The 20,625-nt window shown below is 38.0% G+C and overlaps 1 protein-coding gene across 5 annotated transcripts in view; it reads left to right on the top strand.

The window, feature by feature from the left end:
* The window catches only part of Cdc42 (cell division cycle 42), an 82,191-nt gene that overhangs the window by 51,845 nt on the left and 9,721 nt on the right, over positions 1–20,625 (top strand). For 4 of the 5 annotated variants that reach the window (XM_074081061.1, XM_020177120.2, XM_074081060.1 and 1 more), the window contains exons 2-3: positions 13,968–14,122; positions 17,845–17,917. In XM_074081061.1, the coding sequence (XP_073937162.1) occupies positions 14,018–14,122; positions 17,845–17,917 (178 nt within the window). In that variant the 5' untranslated portion in view covers positions 13,968–14,017. Of the gene's footprint in view, positions 1–8,300; positions 8,380–13,967; positions 14,123–17,844; positions 17,918–20,625 lie in introns of all 5 variants that reach the window. The other variant, XM_074081059.1, reaches the window with a different exon arrangement.

The raw sequence follows: 20,625 nt of genomic DNA, 5'->3' as shown, positions 1-20,625 counted from the left end.
CTTGAAATACAAGTACATTATTGAGATTCCTAAAAATCTGTTGTTCATGGACTTGAAAGAAATGGTAGACTTTCTGTTCCTCATCCAGGTTAAGGCTTCCCTGCTTAGATTTTAGCATCTGTGTGAATTTGACTTCACCAGGGTTTTTGTTGTTTCTTTCACTTTGCAGCCTTTTCCCTGATACTTCATTTAACCAGAGATTCATTCTTACTTTCTAGGGCACCATATTTGCTACCCTTTTGAACACCTGTGTTACTTGTTTATAATGTAAATTTGTAGCAGTCTGAGACTACAATCGTTAGCCTTTTCTGCTTATAAGCGGTATAGTGTACAAGGTGATATATGAATATCTTGCTTACTTTTGTAGTTAATAGGACAGGTAGATGTCTGTTATAACAGATGCTTTAGGTCCTAACTTGCCCTGATTGAGTAAGGTCTGTTAGGTGCTTGGGGGTCTTGTTCTTTAACTGACACACATACCAGCACACTTACTGTTAAATTCTTTTTGCATTTTTTCCTGTTTAGAACAAAGAGACACCAGTTACTGTTTTAAATAATAACTGCATTACCATGTTGCTAATATTCATGCCTATTTCTCTGGTGGTATGGGGGCCTACCACTTGAAAGTCAGCTGCTCTAACACTTGGGCCACACCCTCTTTGCTTTATTTTTTAGATAGGTTTTACATTTTTCTTGGGCCAGCCTTGGACTATGATCCATCTACTGCCTGCCCTTCCTTTGTGGCTGGGATCACAGGTGCATACCACCATGCCCAGCTTGTTGACTGGGATGAGCTCTCAATAACTTTTCACCTGGGCTGTCTTGAATCATGATTCTTTTGAGCTCCACCTTCCCAGTAGGTGGGATTACAAGTGTGAACCATCTCACCAGCTAGTGTTTTGGTTTTGAAAATTAACGACAATACTTCTTACAAATGGCGAAAACTGCAATATAAAGGGAATATAACAAAATATGAGTCTAGTCACCCCAGTCACCCTTACCCCTTCCCAGAAGCAGCCAGTGTTACCAGTTTCTTAGGTATCTTTGTAGATGGTCCCTGCATCTATTAAAAAGAAACTCAGAGTTGGGCATGGTGGAGCACTTCTGTAATCTTTGTACGGTAAGAGTCTGAGCAGGAGGATGGAGAATTATAGGTCAGCTCAGGCTACATTGACTCATCTCAAAAAAAAAAGGAAAGGAAAAAAATCCTACATAAATTGGCATGTTCTGCATGCCAGAATGGCCTCCAAGTTTGGATCTTCCTGCATCAGCCTCCTAAGTGCTGGGTTACAGGTGTGCACCACCATCCCTGGCTTGTACCTTCCTTTTTTTTTTTGTAGTACTGGGGTTTGAACTCAGCATTTCACTTGCTAGGGTGCTCTAACCCTTGAGCTATGCCTCCAGCCTTTGTTGTTACTGGTGGGTGGTCTCAGAAGACCCTGGTTGAGAAGATCTCAGGATTTTGGTATCCTCTGAACAAAGAATTGAGTGGAGACACAGATTGTAAACCAGTTTTATTGTGAATGAAAATAGGAAAGTACAATTCCTGATTTGGGGGTGGTGTGGAGGGGAGCAGGCTCTGAACAAGGTAGTTTAAGAGCAGCCCCTGTAGATCAAGAGTGCTGGTGCCTTGGTTTGGATAAGTATGTATACACTACAAGGGATGAGCAAGTGGAGGACATTTTGGTGGTACTTAGGAGTGGCTTTTGGTAATTGTGCATGTGAATTCAGTGAGATGCCGTCCTTACTCATATTAGGGGCTCTGGTTTACATGCCTCACTTGGGGTCCAGATGTAATGCTATTTCAAAAGGGGCATTTTGGGCAGTTCCAGGTGGATCACCTGTTCCCTGTGAGACAATCAGCGAGGAGGCCACCTGTCCTTCATGATATGGTTTGGGTACTTTCTCTGTTACTAGCCTGCCTCACTTAAAAAAAAAATTTTTTTTTAATCTTTCAACAGATGGTTTATTGGCGTAATGAATGACAAAATGCTAGTATCTTTATTCTAGACTTTACCGTCACCCCATAGACTGCATCTGTGTAATGGAGGGGGTGGGATTTTGTTTTTCAGTTATCGTAAAACTGCCATATTCTATTCAGGTACACCTAGTGTGACTCAGTCTAGCTGCATGTAGTGCGTCCTCTGCTATCATCTGCTTGGGTCATGTGACTCACAGAAAAACACTGTTGGCATCAATATCGCAGCATATTCAAAATTCATTTAACTATTCCATTAGTCCAGCAATTTCATATGGGTTTATTACTACTTTTCTATACATAAGATATGATTGTTTAACATTTCCATTAGTATTTCCCATGTTTCTTGAAGATTCTCAAAGACTTTGAGATAGTCAAGGAGTGAGTCCCCAAGGGACCAGCTGTTTTAAAGTAAAACCCTCTGCATTGCTCAGTTCCCAGTGTTTGAAGAGATTTAGTACAATCCCCTAGGTCTCATTTCGTAGAGGGGTTTGGGAGGGATAAATGTAGTAACCATCTGTATTATTTGATAGCCTAGGAAGAACAAAATCAGATGTAAAAAAATACAGTCAGTACAAGTCAAGATCTGCTTCACTTTTAAGATGCTTAATATTTCTTAGAGATCTTCTGTAATGGTACTGTATTAGTTTGCCAGGACTGCTGTAGAAGGTGTTGGCCAACTTTGAGTGTTTTCACAGGGTCTTCCCTCTTGTGTCCATCTTAATTTTTCTGTCTGTCTCTCTGTTTATCTCTCTTTGGCAGTGCTGGTGATCGAACCTATGGCCTTATTCATGGTAGGCAAGCAACTACTACTGAGTCACCTATTCCCAGTCCCTAATCTTCTCTTTTATAGACACTAGTCATATTGGATTAGGGTCTGCTCATATGATCTTATTTTGCCATAATTTCCTCTTTGAAGGCCCCATCTCCAAACATAGTCGAATTCTGAAGTAGTAGGAGTTAAGACTTAAACATGAATTTTGGGGAAGACATAGTTTAGCTCACAGCAGGCAAACTAGCTCATTCTTTTTCATAATTGCGTAGTATTCCTTTGTACTATAGGCTGTTTTACCAGTTTCCTCTTGGTACATAGGTAGATAATCTTTCTTTTGCTCTTACAAGCAAGGCTGCAGTGAATATCCTTTTATTTACCTCGTTGCATCACTGGAGAAAGAGTTAGAAGGGCTAGGGACTTGACTCAGGTGATAGCATGCTTGTTTGTCAGGTGTGAGACCCTGAGTTCAAACCCCAGTACTGTCCACCACCTCCCCCCACTGCCAAAAAAAAGAGGTCAGAAATGGAATTACCAGGTCAAATAATGTACATATTAAAATTTAGAAGATACTGGTCTAGATATGGAAGATTTATTGTTTATCCTGATATATATGTGTGTATATATGTATTTCACTTTGTATTTTTAGTGGAACTGGTGTTTGAACTCAGGGCTTTGTGCTTGCAAAGCAGTCACTCTACTGCTTGAGCCACATCTCCACTCCAGATCCTGATATTTTTTGGAAGTAAAAGTTTTTCTTGTGTTAGGTCCTAATAATTTGAAGGAAAAATCTTACTCTTCTAATCTTTTCTAATCAAACACTTTTGTTAGTTTTGTTTTCAGGGGTACATGGTTGGCTTTTTTTTTTTTTTTGGTGGGACTGGAGTTTGAACTCCAGGTTCAGCACTCACAAAGCAGGCGCTCAGCTGCTTGAGTCACACTTCTAGTCCATTTTACTCTGGTTATTTTGGTCTCAAGAACTACTTGCCCCAACTGGCCTCGAACTACAGTCTTCTGATCTCAGCCTCCCAAGTAGCTAGGATTACAGGTGTGAGCCACCAGTGCCAGGCCTGTATGATTGATTTTTCACTTCCATAGAGCATAGAATATATCCTTCTATAAGATTGCCTAGATAAGATTCTAAATTGGCTGCTTGTCTGTTTTATATCACAAGGATAACAGGCACTAATATTTGAGTGTTAGGTACTATGAATGATGTAACCTGGTTAAATTCTCACAGTCTGCCTATGATGTTGATTACTCTATCTCCATTTCAGAAATGGAGAAATGAAGCTTGCCAGAGCCACACAAGAATGGGAAAATGGGCTGGCTGGCTTGAAAATTCATGCTGTTTATTGCTATTTTATGTATGTATGTATATGTGTATGTATTTATTGTGGGACTGGAGTTTGCACTTAGGGCACACATTTGCAAAGCAGATGCTCTACTACTTGAGTCATACCTCCAATCCATTTTGCCGTGGTTTTTTTTTTTTTTTTTTTTTTCTTAATTTGGAGATTTAATTTTGCAAACTATTTTGCCCAGGCTGACCTTTAACTCGATTCTCCCGATTTTAGCCTCCCAAGTAGCTAGGATTACAGGTGTGAGCCACAAGTGCCTAGGTACCGCTATTTTATATTGTTTTCCTTGGGCATATTAGAAACTTGATAAATACTTGTTTTATGATTAAGTAATGTTGTTTTGTCTTTTCCTCCGCCCCTGTTTTTTATGATTAAGTAATGTTGTTTTGTCTTTTCCTCCGCCCCTGTTGGTTTTTTTTTTTGGATGGTACTGGGGTTTGAACTCAGGATTTCATGCTTGGTAGACATGAAACCTTCCTTCCTTCCTTCTTTCTTCCCTCCCTCCTTTCCTTGTTTTCTTTTCCTTTCAGCAGCTGGTGAAGAGGTTTCAGCAAGTTTGTTTGTTTGTTTCGCATGGTACTGGGGTTTGAACTTAAGGTCTCACACTTTCGAGGCAGGTGCTCTACCGCTTGAGCCACTTTACCAGCTCATGGTTGTTGCAAGTTTTAATTGGGGATAACAGTAAGGTGCAGTTAGGTACTTGACCCTGTGCCAGGTGGTACACTAGTTGCTTTCTGTATGTTAGCTCATATTCTTTTGTAGATGAGAAGATTAAAGTATAGAAGTAAAGTAACTTGCCAAAATCACACAGTAGAGCTGAGATTGGAACTCAGTTTGCTTGTCTTTGAAAATCTAATTTTTTTTAATATTGTTACATTAGTCTGCAAGGTTTTAGAAAAATTAAAAAAATTTTACTTTTTCTTGCTCAGTATTACATTAGGTGCATTGGGAGGGGGATAAAGAAAACAAGCCTAGTTCTTCCCCAGAGAGCATATGAATAAAAATAATGACTACTTGGGCATGGTGGCACATGCCTATAATCTTAGCGCTCCAGAGGCTGAGGCCAATTGGAGAAAGGACAAAGAATTATAATTATTATTACTATATTATAATAATGACTAGGACTTCAGTTCTGTTTGGACTAGATACTTCAAAATGAGGCCATTTTCAGAAATGAAGCAATGACAACAAACTTCTAGTACTGCTGGAATCATCCTTTTCTAGATAGAATCATATCTTATTTTAAAAGCACTCACTGTTGCCAGCACTTTTTTCTCAACTTTTTTGCTCCATTTTTGTCATGTTAAAGACGCATAGAAACCCAGTTCTCCATTCTCACTTAATGTTGTGATTTATAGCACATATCAGTTACTTTTACAAATGACAGAAAATGGAGAAATTTAAGTAATTGCTTCAGTGAGCACTTCATATTTGCCATCAGACACTGCATGTATTAGCTCATTTAATCTATTGGAGGTACTAGGGAATTTGTAAACATTTTGTGGGGGAGATATCCATGAAGAATTCTAGATGGTAGGTATTTGCCAGAAACCAAAGATGCTTCTTTTTCTTCAATTAAAATTTTTATTTTGTGCAGTGTCTGCAGAATACATTTAAGGGAGAAGGGAAGACCACTAGTATCTGCTACAACAATCAAAAGCTATTACAGTGCTTGTTATTACTTGTATTTGTAAGTCTACCTCTGATTTGACTTTTTCTTGTAAAATTTCTACCAGTTTTTTTATATTTTCTGGTGTCACATCAAAATCAAGAGAAAGGCAGCAACTTCACTGTATATCATCGAGACCTTGTCCTTTAAATTTCTATAATGATGGATCAAAGATCTTAATGAAAAAGAAATTCTATAATGATTCAATAAATAGAATTTTTTTTTTGGCAAAATGAGGTTATTCATAGCTACTAAGGCTAGAAAACAAAGTTTGTTTTGGAAAATTAAATTTTATTAGCCTTGCTAATTGAAAGCAAAACAAGTTAAATATTGTATCTATTTTTATTTGCTTGTTATTAAATTATTTTTATATGCCTACTAGGAAAAACCACCTTGCTTACTACCTTTCTTCTTCTTCCTCTCTTTATTTTGTGGTGCTGAGGATTGAACCCAGGGCCTTCCATATATTAAGCATGTGCTCTATCACTGAGCTATATCCTAACCCTCTTTTTTAAAATTAAAAAATTTTATTTTTTAATTAAAAAAATTTAATAAATATTTAATTTTAAAAAATAAAATTAAAAAAATTCCTCTGTGGAAGGAGCCCAGGCTGGCCTTGAACTTGTGATCTTCCTGCTTCAGCATGTGCCACCATAACGGCTTTAATTAATTTTAACTGTTACATAGAAACATAAAATTGTACATATTTATCTTATACACACACACTGTAATGTTTAAATTAGGTTAAACATACTCGCTCACACATTTGTCATTTCTTTATGGTGAACACATTCAGAATCCTTTCTTCTAGCTTTTTGAAATAGATAGCACGTTATTATCTGCCTTACCACCTCTCCCGATGGCAGAATTCTGGCCATCAAGGATTTCTGCTTGATGGAATAGATGGAATATAAACAAATAAGAACAATCAGTTAACTCCTAGAGATATGCTGGCTGGCCTAGGAGTACTAAGTGGGAGAAGAAAAAAAAAAATCTCAAAATTTTCAGGAACATTTTTTATGAAGAAAATATTTGGATAATGAATAACACTTAAGACTGGACATTATTATCTCCCATTTACTTTAATAATTATGCCAAAGAAATTGCTTGCTATATTTATATATAAAACTCAAAATTACTGTTTCTTTATAAAATCTTGGTCAGTCCAAGTAAATAATCTGGGATTTTAATTTCTCTTCTCCCCTCCCCTGCCCTCCTCTGCCCTCCCTTCCCCTCCCCTCCCCTTCCTTCCCCTCCCCTCCCCTCCCCTCCCTTCCCCTCTCCTCCCCTCCCCTGCCCTCCCCTGCCCTCCCCTGCCCTCCCCTCCCCTTCTCTTTTACCCTTTTTGGCTTTGACCTTTGAAGGAGTGCCAGAGTTTTCAATTACTCTTTTCTTTGGTTGAGTAGGGTGGCACTGGGTTTCAGGGTCTCATGCTTGCTGGGTAAGGCACTCTTACCACCAAACCACTCCATCAGCTTGCCCGTGTGCCAAAGTTTCCAAGGATTATTTCCTGTTTATTGAGTGTTCTGAGGACAAATCAGAACATTAAAAAAAAAAAAACAACTGTCTTTACAAGATTTGTTTTACATTTGTTTGAAGTCTATAAAGTTGGAAAAGTATGTCAGGATATATAGGTATTATCTATCCAACTTTTGGGCAAGTCTTTGTGTTTTGGCCAGAATTTTCTTACATATAAAATGATGGGGTGCAGTTAGTTTTTTAAGGGCCTTCTAATTCTTAACAAAAAAAAAAAGTCTTTGTAATTTGTTCTTTCGAGTAATATTGGGTAAACTCATAGACTCAAGCTCTCTTAAATGTTATCAAAAAGCGAAATATTTATTTCAGGGTTTAAAAACACCGGTTTTTACAGTGTATTGCTTGTTTTTGGGGAAAAGGTAACTGTAGTGGAAGTGTAATAGAAGTGGATAGGACTTAAACATGTAAGATCAACTATATGTCTTGTTTTCATGTATGTTCTGTGACATAGAACCGAATAAGACTGTGTTAGCGCACCTGCATACATGTGAACACACGGAATATGTTTTTGTTGTTTGAGTACTTGTGGTTTCTTAAGAATTCCACGGGTAGAGCTGTGGTTGTAGCTCAGTGGTAGAGTGCTTGCCTAATAAGGCCTTGAGTTTGATCCCCAGCACTGCACTACTACAAAATGAAATAAAACTAATTACATTGTGGATCATTATTATTTTTTTGTATCCTGGTGATCAAATCCAGGGCTCCTGTGAATGCTGGACCAAGGCTTTACCACTCACAAAGCCTTACCCTCAGACAGTTGGCAGATTTTTAAAAAAAACAAGATTACTTTATATATACTACTGTAACTTAGAGCAAAAGGTTATATAAACTCCACTTTAGAAAGTGAATGGATTTGACAGAAGATAAAAATAGTCCTGATTTTATTTATTTTTATTATTTTTGCCAGTACTGGGGATTGAACTCGGCCTTGTGCTTGCTAGGTAAGCACTCTACTACTTGAGCCACACTCAGTTCTTTTGCTTTTAGTTTGTTTTTCAGATAAGGTCTCAAGCTTTTGCCAGGGTTAGCCTTGGATCACAGTCTTCCTGAGTAGTGAGGATTACAGGTATGTACCACTGTACCTGACCCCAATTTTATTTATTCTATCTAATTGCACAACCAGACAAGTAGTTCTGTTGGCTTTGTAAGGCTTATGAAATTAAGGCGTTCTTCTCTGGATTCCCATGTGTCTCTTATTTCCTGTATCCTAGGATGAAAATGGGTTACTTCAGGAGCAAGTGTAGTTCCAGTGAAAACAGCTTTTACTTTTAATACGGTAGTATGGATTAGTGCAAATATATATATTTTTTTTCACACCACCTCTGTCAGTTTAATTCTGATTCCTCTCACCCCACAGGTTAAGAGGCTCAGTCCCACAAGGTTGCCTTCAGCTTTGGACACTAGTGGAAATGATGTGCCTAGGCTATTCCTACCTCTGCCCAGTTAGTTAACGACAAATTTGTGGGTTCCTGTGGTTTGATATTTTGTTAGACAACATATAGAACTCAGAAAACATTTCATGTTGGCTCCCCTATTATAAAGTATATAACTCAGGAACGGCCAAATGGAGAAGGTAGATAGGGCAGGGTGTGGGGTAGGGGGAGCTTCCATGCCTGCTCTGAGTTCATTACTCTTCTAGTGATTCAATATCTTCACCAACCCAGAAGCTCTCCAAATCGCCTTGGTCAAAAGTTTTCATAAGCTCAATTTTCAGCCCACTTTTCCCCTTCCTGGAGGTTGGTGGTGGGGGTTGAAAGTCACAACCCAGTAATTGGTGATTCTGGTGACAGGTGCCATTCTGAGGCTTTCTAGGAACCTCTCCTACATTTACCTTATTCATATAAATTCAGGTGTGATTTTTGTTACGAATAATGAGACTCGTATCATTCAGAAAATTCCTAGGGTTTTTTGAATTCTGTGCTAGGAATTGGGGTCAGAGACTAAATAGCACAGTGAATTACCAAACTACTGAACTTTCCTTTTTTTTCACATAGTATATTATTAATTTGCTACTAATACTAAACATAGTTTTATAAAACTCAAAATACAGGTTTTTTGTAAGACATACTTACTAGGAAATACTTAATCTCAGATCTTTTCCTGTACTGCATGTGCCTTGTACTTAAAATGAACCTTGGAGTGGGAGAACCATAGTACATGTGTAGCTGGAATCCTCCCTTCCCCTATGTAGTCCTTTTCTCTGGATTATCTGTGGTAGAGTTTGGTTGGGAACCATCCAATAATCATAATACTAAAGAGAATTCAATGGTCTCTTTAGATGTAGCTCATGTACTTCACAAAACTTCATGGGCTTTAACTGTAAAATTTTCACGCGATTATTGGACCCCCAAATGTTAAGAACTTAGCAGATATGGCTGTTGGTAATGTGACTGTCTGGTAGAGGGAGACACAGGGAAGGAAGGTGAAAGATATACCTTATTTTATAATTTTTTTCCTTATGTTTGGCAGAATCATTTTTGTTTTTTAAAATTCTCTTAGCATAAATTACTTGAACAAAGGGTTTCATTGTGATATTTACATAGATGCACATAATGTACTTGAATCAAATTTACCCCATCTGAATTACTTGTTCTTAACTTCTCCTTTCCCCTCCTTTTTAGTGAGTTGCATTATACTATATTTCATATAAATACGAATATGTATATATACATATATATACATAATGTATTATATTCACCCTGTCACCCCAATTCTAAATTGTGGTAGAAATGAGATACAATATTTATATATAACTTTCCTAATCACTGGATAGCACAGTAATCATTGGTTCTTTCTTGCTTTATCAATTTGATGTTATTTTACCAGAGGTAAACAGGATACACTAACATTTCTGGCCTACTTTCCTATGAGTTGTCGAAGCTGGCTTTTCTGGTTGCTCCTCTCCCCTGCTCCGATCTGGGGGATCATTTGGTGAAATTTTAATACAAAAAATAAAAAATAATTATTAGTACTTGCCAAAGACTTTGCAGAGTAGTCTAAATTGGAACTTGATTTGAAATGACCTTCCTTGTAATGGTAGTTCAGAAATTGAATATATTTGTGGTAAGAATGGTAAGTACTGTAATTATTTTGGAAGTGAAAAATTTTGTTACTTTCTAAGTAGTTTGGTAGAATTTATATTGACTTAAGGTGCATTTACTCTGTCAGGACTAACAGCTAAATTTATGAAAGCATTGACTGCATATAGGCTCTGTTTTAAGTTTACAACTGTATATTGTCTTATTCAACCAATTTATGAATGAAGAAGGTATGTGCTATTTTGCTATTTAAGAGAAGGGAAAGCTAAGTCACATGAAGGTTAAATAAGTTGGCCAAGTTCACATAGTTGGATTGTGGTAGAGACTGACTCCAGAACCCAAGCTCTTCACAAGGGACCCACAGTCAGTTTCCAACAGATTGCTGAGCTGTCAGGATGGGAAGGCTAAGAAATAAAAAACTTTGTAGGGAAATGGAAATGGGAAGAGCAAACTATTAGTTCTGTCATCTTGCCTCTCCTGTTCCAATAGAATTCAATTTTCTACAAGGTGGAGAAAAGGAAGTAAACTATTTACTTCGTCTTTATTTCTGCATTCTTCTCTTGATTGCTGGCAGTTCTCAAGGGCATCTAGCTGCTGGCTTATTAGCAGGGGTCACATTTATTTTTATTAGTGTCATTTCTCAGGAGAAGAAGTACTATGTGACGTTTAAGAACAGCGACTGGAGTGTTAGACTGCTTGAGTTTAATTTCCGCTTCTACCACTTACTGGCTGAATACCCTTGACCTAATTAGTTAACTTCAGTGAGCCTTACCATCTTATCTGTAAGATAGGGATAATATACTACATTCCTCATGTGACTGTTGGGAGCATGAAATGTGTTTAGAATAGCGTGTTGGATGTTTGTTGTAATCACTATTAGTTGAGAACAATTTTGGGTTGAACCAGTAACTGATTTAAGCTAGGGATCAGAATTTTTAAATCCTTAATTCTATTAGTATGAATGCTTTGTTAGTGCATGGTAATGAAAAGGAAAAAAGAGAAGTGAAAGGAAGTTGAATAAAGAAAGAAATATCTAAATAATTAAAAAAATTTGTTTTTGTGGTGCTGGGAATCTAACCCAAGGCCTTGTGTGTGCTAAGAAAGCACTCTACCACCGAGTTATACTGAGGTCTAATCCAGACAATTTTTTCCCTTTTCTTTTCCTTTTAGTTTTATTATTTACTCACTGTTTCTTTTTTATTTTATTTTTTTTCTTTACTCATTTATTCATATTTGTATACATTGTTTAGGCCATTTCTCCTCCCTGCCCTCCTGCCCTCTCCTTTTCCCCCCACCCCCCAATTTTTGAATTAGTATACATTAATAATACAAGGGGATTTTGTTCTGATAATTCCATACATGTGTACATCTGACCAGATAGTTGGGAGAGTGTATATTTACTATGATTACTCATCCCTAATGTACTTTCATACTTTTTTCTTTGGTGGTACTGGGTCTTGAACTCAGGGCCTCATGCTTGCTTAAGCAGGCACTCTACTACTTGAGCCACCCTGCCAACCCTGTTTTGTGTTGGGTATTTTCATGAAAGGGTCTCGTGAACTGTTTGCCCAGACCAGCTGTGAACCACTATCCTGATCTGTGTCTCCTGAGCCACTGGCGCTCAGGTCCATATTCCCTTGTTCTGTGATTTTTTGCATCCATTCAGTGGTTCACAGTATGCCGGTCTTTGTGCCAAGTGCTTAAAGCGCAGTGCTGTGGAAGGTGATTAAGATCTAGGTAGATACAGGCTGCTTTCATTTTTTAAATTTTTGTTTTATGTATTTATTTTTGTGCTAGATGGGGATACTTTGTGGCATTTACAAGGTTCTTACAGTATATCAAATATATCATAGTTGAATTCACCTCCTCTGCCATTCTCATTTAACCCCTCTCCGCCCATTCCTGGAATAGTTTCAACAGGTATCTTTTTACTTTAATGTGTATACAGTATTTATACCGTATTCACCCTCCTATACCCTTTCCAAACTACCACCTCCCCCTGCTTTAATTTTTTTTTCAGGAAAACTGTTGAAGTATTTCATTGACTTCATGATTCCATTTATCTTAATTTTATAGATGTCAAAAGTTTTTGGGGAAAATGACTGATAATGAACCAGGCGTGGTACCTCATGCCTTTAATCCCAGCTACTTAGAAGGTGGAGATCTGGAGGATTGAGGTTCAAGGCCAGCCTGGGTTAAAAAGTTAGCAAGACTGCATCCCAACAAATAAGCTGGGCATGAGTGTAATCCTAGTTACATGGAAGGCATAAAGTAGGAGACTTGAAGGTCCAGGCTGGCCTGGGTATAAAGTCCAAGACCCTATCAAAAAGTAAGCAAAAAATGCAAGACCCTACTGGAAAAATAACTTAAAAGCAGAAAGGGCTTGGGATTGTGACTCAGTGGAGGCCCCGAGATCAAGTCCCAGTTATCTCCTTACCCCCCAAAAAATGGTGAATGCAAGGCACCCTCAATAAAGATACATTCTGATTTCAGAGATATTTAAATGTGATAGAAGTATCTCAGTGTTGATGAAATACAATAAATCTTTGGTGCATTTGTAATCGATACCTTTTTTTTTTTTCTTCAGTACTGGGAATCGAACCCAGGGCCTCATGCATGCCAGGCAAACACTTAACCACTGAGCCATATCCCCAGCCCCTCGATACCTTCTTAAAGTGAAGCACTATACTAAGAGAAACTACTTGTTTATAAGTCAGTATGATTTATAGTGATTTGACATTTTCATTATAAAAATGTGGGTTTTAGACTTCTTGCCATGACTGTTGAGCTAGTAACTAGGCAGCCTGGTCTCTAGCAGCTGTTGAGACCAGGGATCACCCTGATCTTTGTCCAGTTCTTCATATATTCTGGGTGTGGTGGTGGTTGTGGGGGTGGCTTTGCTGCCTATTGGTGTAACTATAGCTCTAAGGCTCGGTGAATGAGCCATTCTTCTTCTTCTTACTGTTTTTTTTTTTTTTTTTGGCAGTACTAGGGTTTTGAGCTCAGGACCTCATGCTTGCTGAAAAGAGGCTCTACTACTTGAGCCATTGCACCATCCCTTTTTTGTGTTGGGTGTTTTCAAGATATGGTCTCTCCTTTGCCTGGGCTGGCTTTGAACCATGATCCTCTTGATCTCTGTCTTCTGAGTAGCGAGGATTACAGGTGTGGCTGCTAGAGACTGGCAAATGAAACATTCTTTAAAACACTTGTCTTTGTGTTGTGGTCTAGATCATGTTCAGCTATACATATGCATGTGTGTGCACATATGAAGGAAAAAATGTTTCATAAACTATTACTTGGCACACTGCATTGGACTCATAGCTTCTTTTTTTTTAAATTTTTTTTATTTGACTCATAGCTTCTTTTATGAAAAGAAATGTAACTGCTCATTGTTTCACTTTGGACTTTAAAAAATAATGTGTAAGTTGAAACAACCATTTCAAAAACAGAAAATTTGACTTTTATTTGTTATTGTGACTATGAGCAAGTCATTTTTCCTTTTGGTAGGATTGCTAGTTCCATTCTTTTTCTGAATGACAACCTGCTGCTAGTTGAGGGAAAAAATACAGATGTAAATATAAATCAATAAAATAAATATCTTTAATCTTTTTTGTAGGTCAACACCAAATTTGAAATATTTAAAGTGGATACAAAACTGTTTCTGAAATGCAGACAATTAAGTGCGTCGTTGTGGGCGATGGTGCTGTTGGTAAAACATGTCTCCTGATATCCTACACAACAAACAAATTTCCATCTGAATATGTACCAACTGTAAGTATAAAACCTTCTCCTCTGTTGTGAAAATACAGTTTGCTATCTTTTGAAAACGCTTTCTTTGTGATGTACTGAAAATTGTTGTCTGCCTTTGTTTCCTGTTTTTAAAGATCTTGACTACTTTGGGTAAATTATATACTTTAAAATTAAGCGGCTGAAAATTCAGAAGGGGTGACACAAGGGTTTGCAAGAAGTGGTTGGAGGCACAACTCCAGTAGAAAAGATTCTAAGAGTGGTGGTCTCAATTTGGAGAAGTGTGCCCTACATCTTGGAATGAGGTGACTTTTTTTTTTAATACGTTGGCCAATGATTGATGAGTGCTTGGAGGTCTCCTTGTGGAAAAAGGTAATGGAGCTCCAAACTGCTGCTTAGGGACAGAGAAGACTGAGAATTTTGGACAGAAGCTTTTGGGAATCTTTCTCCATAATTGCTTTTTTTTTTTTTAAATCAGTGTCTTTGAAGGTAGAGGGAAGATGGGAATAATTAAGAGACAATGAGAGGGTTATTTAGATTGACACTCACTTGTCAAAGCACATGTTTGGGGATCCAGTGTTTGTTTGAAGTTATCAACCCAGTGGTGTAACTATGATAAATGTACTGAAATGGAGTTGGCCTGATGGCAGCAACTCTCTCTCTTGGGTGAGCCATTGTAGGGTTAAAAGAATTGGAAGTGTGATTAGTATGGACTAGAATTCTTTGGAAGTGAAAACGAAGGAAGTGAATGAATACTTTAGGTTAATCTTCAGAGACATAAGCATTATCAGGCAGGGGAGTACAGGCTTGGTAATTATGTTAATTGGAAATGGCAGTCTGTGATGATACAGAGTGATGGAGTTAGGCTGAGGATACAGGAAGAAGGAAGATGAGGTTTCTTCGAGTTGAGAGAATTTGAACATAACATTAAGAGACAAAACCCCATACTTGATCAGGCCTATTTGGGAACAGTGTAAATAGAAGACATTCTGAGGCTGTAAGGGGTTTAGGCAATATGTGGATCTTGTTTCAAAGTGAGGACAGGAGTTTGTTTTTTTTTTTGTGGCATTGGGGTTTGAAATCAGGGCCTCACGCTTGCTAGGCAGGCCAAAGATCTACTATTTGAGTCACTCCACCAGCCCTATTTTGAGTGATGGGTTTTTTCTAGATAGTGTCTTGAGAACTATTTGCTTGATCTCTGTCTCCTGGTAACTAGGATTACAGGTGTGAGCCACTGGCTCTGTCGAGGACAGGACTTTCTTTTTTTAGAATATTTAAGTTACTTAAGTTTGTTTTATGACTTAATTTTTTTTTATTTGGTTTTATTTTTATGTTTTATTTAGGCTTGTTCTTTTCTTTTTTCTTTCACTGGGGTTTGAACTCAGGGCTTTGCACTCGCAAGGCAGGTGGTTTACCACTTGAGCCATAGCCTCTATCCATTTTGCTCTGGTTACTTTGGAGATGTGGCCTTGCAAACTATTTGCCTGGGATGGCCTGGAACCTCAGTCCTCCCAATCTCAGCCTCCCAAGTAGCTAGGATTACAGGCCTGAGCCACTGGTGCTCAGCTGGATGTTTTATATGTATATATGTATGTGGATCACTGGAAATAGAATAAGGTGTATGGCGGGGGTGTGTGTGTGGAATAATGGTAGAATAAAATTTCAAATGAGCCTAGTTAGGTAAATAAACAGACCATGAAGCAAATAATATACCCATGGTGCCTCTTTAAGTTATTATGGAAATAGACTTGGTATAAAAATGCATATTTGTACCCATCCACAAACTGAGTTTCCATTTATGGAAGAACAGAAACTTAGAGCTTAAGGATTGTACTGATTACCATATTCATCTCCTTTGGATGAGTGAATTTAGGTTTGATTACTTAGATTTGACATCTAAGTAATCAAACACTAGTTTAAGAGTCTGCAGTAGGGTCTGGAGATGTGGGTTAAGTGGTAGAGCACCTGCCTAGCAAGTGTGAAGCCCTGAGTTCAAATCCCAATTCCACAAAAAAGAAAAAGTATGTCTGCAATAGACACAGCTTTTGTGGTTCATTTAAAGTTAAAAAAAAAAATTGACTGGAGGTGTAGCTCAAGATGGTAGAATGCTTGCCTGTCAAGCACAAAGCCCTGTGTTCAAACCTTAGTATCACCAAAAAAAAAAATAATATTAATGATTTTTGTTTGCTTTTTGAGATGAGATCTTGCTATGTTGCTTAGGCTGGTCTCTAGCTTCCGGTTTCAAGAGATCTTCCTGCTTCAGATTCCCCAAGTTGCTGAGACTCTAGGTGACTACCACTGCCATCTGGTGCTTTTCTGATTCTTAGTCCAGGCTTGTGTATGAAGAGTTCAGTAAATGAGGGCCGTTTCTGAGTAAGAGTAAGTGTGACTTAAGAATAAGTGTGACTTAAGAAAATAACCTGTGTAGTTTGAGAACTTGAACTTAAGCATTCATTCCATTTTTTTGCTCTTGTTAACAAGAACTGACTTTCTTTAACTATATCATTTCCCTTACGCCTTTACTTCCATCTTCCTTACGTTTAAACAAACTCCTGAGCGATACATGAAAACAGCCAGAAAATAGAGTAGAAAGCTCAAAGGTTAAGTACGACTGGTCTCAACATGCAAAACACTTCTGCTTTTCTTTAAAAAAATCATTTAAAATTAAATTTTTATGTATTGACAAAACTGCAGTTAAATATGAAAACATTGCCTTTTTATTCTAAAGGAGTCCATGAATTAGTGTTAGATCTTTCTCATTTAGTGCTGTTACTTTCCGTTTTCATAAATAACTTAGTACAACCAATGTTAGCAGATACTGAGTTTGTTAAGGATTTTATGGTCTATTTACAAATAGAGCATTTAGTCACAGAAGACGTGTTAAGTCATGTTTGTACCCAGTAACATATTTTGTGGTGCTGGGAAGCAAACCCAGGTTGTTGCACATACTAGGCCCCCAGCCCATCATGAGTTTTATTAATGAAATTCTCAATGCCAGCCTTTTCTCGGACATTTTTCTGGAGTACTTTCTCTCAAATGGGCTTCTTGTCTGGGACCTTGAAAGATAATTTTATCATGAATCCAGGAGATTTTTTTGGCAGTACTGGAGTTTGAACTCAGGGCCCTCATGCTTGCTTGCTAGGCAGGCATTCAAACACTTGAACCTTTTTTGTGTGGAATATTTTCCTTTTTTTTTTTTTTTTTTGGCAGCACTGGTGTTTGAACTCAGGGCCTCATGCTTGCTAGGCAGGCACTCTTACTACATGAGCCAGAGATAGGGTCTCTCATACTATTTGCCCAGACTGGCTTTGAACTTAATCCTTCTGATCTTTGCCTTTTGAGTAGCTAGGATTACAGGCTATGAGCAGCACCTAACTGGAGATTTTATTTCTAGGTTAAAAACAAATGATCTATGAAGAAATAAATTCTTAGAAATCAGATTGAACATTGAGATAAATCATAGTCTTTAAAGTATTAGACTTAAAGCATCATCTTGTGTAGCTAGAGGACTTGCTAGTGATATATCTAATGCTTTTGTGACTGTCTCGTTTGTTGGGGAGCAGACATCCCAGGACACAGCTTGTTTCTAACCTGCAAGGGGTTAGTTGGCAAGATCGATTATATAAGGAAAATGGACTAAGGGAAGATTAAGTTTTAGGAAGCAAATAATTGGCTTAGGAATTGGCTTATCCCATTTTGGACCATTCCTTACACACTAACTAATGTATGTTTTTGTTTGTTTTTAGGTTTTTGACAACTATGCAGTCACAGTTATGATTGGTGGAGAGCCATATACTCTTGGACTTTTTGATACTGCAGGTGAAAACTAAATATCTTTTGTAATGTTTTGATCTTTAACAGTTGCTGGTATTGTGTGTCTTTTGGACATTTTGGGAAATTAACATATTAGCAAATCACTTACCCTTTATGAATAGTTAGCAGGATTATATATTAAAGATGGTTGATCCATGATCACATAGCAACTGAGTGGATGGTGTGATAGAAGGTACAATAGAGTCAGAGACATTAGACAGCTCTAATTGAGTTAAAACTCTGATGTGCACACCTTGTACAGAATTGGGGCTATGTTGGTGGCTTGGAAGAGACTAAGGGAATGAATTCAGAGGAAAAATGTCTGCTGATTGTCTTCCTTCACTCCTACCTTGTCTCCTTTTATAGCCCATAGTTTCCTATTATGCCCAAGGTTGTAAGCTTGTAAACCATATATGGTGTTTGTTGCGATTGTTCTGTTTCATTTGAAGACTTTTTTTGTAGAACGTATTATCTTGTGAGATGCATGTTTAGAGAGCTTATGACAGCCTTTTATACTGTATTTGAAAATCTTTTGAGAGTGAAATAATATCCACCTGAGAGTATTGATGTTTGTTGTCGGCCATCCAAATTATAGGAATGAATTGCTTCCTTAAATGTACCTGATTCCTTAGTGTTATTTCTTGCTTTTTTTTTTTTAATTTTTATTTTATTCATATGTGCATACATTGTTTGGGTCATTTCTCCTCCTTCCCCCCCCCCCGCCCCCTCCCTTCCCCCCCACTTACCCCCCCTTACACCTCGCTACGAGGCAGAAACTATTCTGCCCTTATCTCTAATTTTGTTGTAGAGAGAGTATAAGCAATAATAGGAAGGATCAAGGGTTTTTGGTAGTTGAGATAAGGATAGCTATACAGGGAGTTGACATGCATTGATCTCCTGTACATGTGTGTTACCTTCAAAGTTAATTCTTCTCGAACTAACCTTTTCTCTAGTTCCTGGTCCCCTTCTCCTGTTGGCCTCAGTTGCTTTAAAGTATCTGCTTTAGTTTCTCTGCATTGAGGGCAACAAATGCTATCTAGTTTTTTAGGTGTCTTAGCTATCCTCATACCTTCCTTGTGTGTTCTCGCTTTATCATGTGATCAAAGTTCAATTCCCTTGTTGTGTTTGCCCTTGTTCTAATGTCCGCATATGAGGGAGAACATACAATTTTTGGTCTTTTGGGCCAGGCTAACCTCACTCAGAATGATGTTCTCCAATTGCATCCATTTACCTGCAAATGACAACATTTCGTTCTTCATGGCTGCATAAAATTCCATTGTGTATAAATACCACATTTTCTTTTTTTTTTCTTTTATTATTCATATGTGCATACGAGGCTTGGTTCATTTCTCCCCCCTGCCCCCACCCCCTCCCTTACCACCCACTCCGCCCCCTCCCTCTCCCCCCGCCCTCAATACCCAGCAGAAACTATTTTGCCCTTATTTCTAATTTTGTTGTAGAGAGAGTATAAGCAATAATAGGAAGGAACAAGTGTTTTTGCTGGTTGAGATAAGGATAGCTATACAGGGCATTGACTCACATTGATTTCCTGTGCGTGGGTGTTACCTTCTAGGTTAATTCTTTTTGATCTAACCTTTTCTCTAATACCTGTTCCCCTTTTCCTATTGGCCTCGGTTGCTTTAAGGTATCTGCTTTAGTTTCTCTGAGTTAATACCCAGCAGAAACTATTTTGCCCTTATCTCTAATTTTGTTGTAGAGAGAGTATAAGCAATAATAGGAAGGAACAAGGGTTTTTGCTGGTTGAGATAAGGAAAGCTATACAGGGCATTGACTCACATTGATTTCCTGTGCGTGGGTGTTACCTTCTAGGTTAATTCCTTTTGATCTAACCTTTTCTCTAGTACCTGTTCCCCTTTTCCTATTGGCCTCGGTTGCTTTAAGGTATCTGCTTTAGTTTCTCTGAGTTAAGGGCAACAACTGCTAGCTAGTTTTTTAGGTGTCTTACCTATCCTCACCCCTTCCTTGTATGCTCTCGCTTTTATCATGTGCTCATAGTCCAATCCCCTTGTTGTGTTTGCCCTTGATCTAATGTCCACATATGAGGGAGAACATGCGATTTTTGGTCTTTTGGGCCAGGCTAACCTCACTCAGAATGATGTTCTCCAATTCCATCCATTTACCAGCAAACGATAACATTTTGTTCTTCTTCATGGCTGCATAGAATTCCATTGTGTATAGATACCACATTTTCTTAATCCATTCGTCAGTGGTGGGGCATCTTGGCTGTTTCCATAACTTGGCTATCGTGAATAGTGCCGCAATAAACATGGATGTGCAGATGCCTCTGGAGTAACCTGTGTCACAGTCTTTTGGGTATATCCCCAAGAGTGGTATTGTTTGATCATATGGTAGATCATTGTTTAGATTTTTAAGTAGCCTTCAAATTTTTTTTCCAGAGTGGTTGTACTAGTTTACATTCCTACCAGCAGTGTAAGAGGGTTCCTTTTTCCCCACATCCTCACCAAACCTGTTGTTAGTGGTGTTGCTAATGATGGCTATTCTAACAGGGGTGAGGTGGAATCTTAGTGTGGTTTTAATTTGCATTTCCTTTGTTGATAGAGATGGTGAGCATTTTTTCATGTGTTTTTGGCCATTTGAATTTCTTTGAGAAAGTTCTGTTTAGTTCCTTTGCCCATTTCTTTATTGGTTCATTAATTTTGGGAGAATTTAGTTTTTTGAGTTCCCTATATATT

This window comes from Castor canadensis, chromosome 7, assembly GCF_047511655.1.
Source record: "Castor canadensis chromosome 7, mCasCan1.hap1v2, whole genome shotgun sequence".
Lineage (NCBI taxonomy): Eukaryota > Metazoa > Chordata > Mammalia > Rodentia > Castoridae > Castor > Castor canadensis.
This window is presented reverse-complemented; position numbering and strand designations above follow the sequence as displayed.